At 44.6% G+C, this 925-nt stretch overlaps 1 protein-coding gene across 1 annotated transcript in view; it reads left to right on the top strand.

The window, feature by feature from the left end:
• LOC111671333 (alpha-2-macroglobulin-like) overlaps positions 1 to 925 on the top strand; it is a 33,063-nt gene that overhangs the window by 26,206 nt on the left and 5,932 nt on the right. Inside the window, exons 25-26 of the mRNA XM_087179899.1 lie at positions 279 to 549; positions 897 to 922. Coding sequence (XP_087036025.1) covers positions 279 to 549; positions 897 to 922 — 297 coding nt within the window. The remainder of the gene's footprint in view (positions 1 to 278; positions 550 to 896; positions 923 to 925) is intronic.

Raw genomic sequence — 925 nt, 5'->3', positions numbered from 1 at the left:
GTGTTGATCCATAAGAAGATATATTTGTGGTTTTAAGAACCAAAAACCATCTCAGTGTAGTTTTACATCTCCTCTCTCAGGCTTCTCTCTGGAGCTCTAGTAACAACAGGTCGGTGAGCCAATCAGAAGAGAGGAGGCTCTGAGCCTCTCTTTGTTGTGACATCACAAAGTTACAGGAAGTCCTGACGGCTCAGTTTCTGAATACAGGCTGTGTGCATTTCTCTGTGGACTGAGGCTTTGACAGTATTAATATAGAACCTAGAGCTGATCTATAATCAAACAACACATGGACAGAGACCTTTAGACGATATGGACCTTTAAAAGTTGGATCAGTTAGATGTTCAGTCTTAGTGAGTCAGTGTTTTTATGCAGGTGACATTCTGGGCCGAGCCCTGAAAAACCTGGATGGGCTGCTACAGATGCCGTATGGATGTGGTGAGCAGAACATGGCGCTCCTGGCTCCCAACATCTACATCCTCCAGTACCTGAAAAACACAAAGCAGCTGACCCCAGCCATCCTGGAGAAAGCCACCAACTTCCTGACCAGTGGTGAGTCTCTTTATCTGAACAATCTGTTACACAAAACATAAGCAGAACCGTTGCCATGTGTAATCACTGGAAAATGCTCACTATTCAAATTGGAGACAACATATCAGGGACGCCCTGGAGGGAGACTGCAGCGTCCCAGCTCATATCTGACCACAGACCTTTGCTGTCATTCCCCCTCTCTCCCCTTATTTCCTGTCATCTCTCTCCACCCTCTAATAAACACGTAACATTCCCCAAAATGTTGTTTTGCTTTACGTCTGTACATCCACACTTTTTCAAAAATCCATTTATCTGACAACGTGTGCATCATTGTGCTCTAACAAGCTTGTGTTTCTATTGTGATACAGGCTACCAGAGACAGCTGAACTACAAACAC

Source organism: Seriola lalandi, unplaced genomic scaffold (assembly GCF_002814215.2).
Source record: "Seriola lalandi dorsalis isolate HSWRI2012SDOR001 ecotype SW California unplaced genomic scaffold, Sedor1 jcf7180002054875, whole genome shotgun sequence".
NCBI lineage: Eukaryota > Metazoa > Chordata > Actinopteri > Carangiformes > Carangidae > Seriola > Seriola lalandi.
Note: the sequence above shows the minus strand (reverse complement) of the source record. Positions and strands in the feature narration are given on the sequence as shown.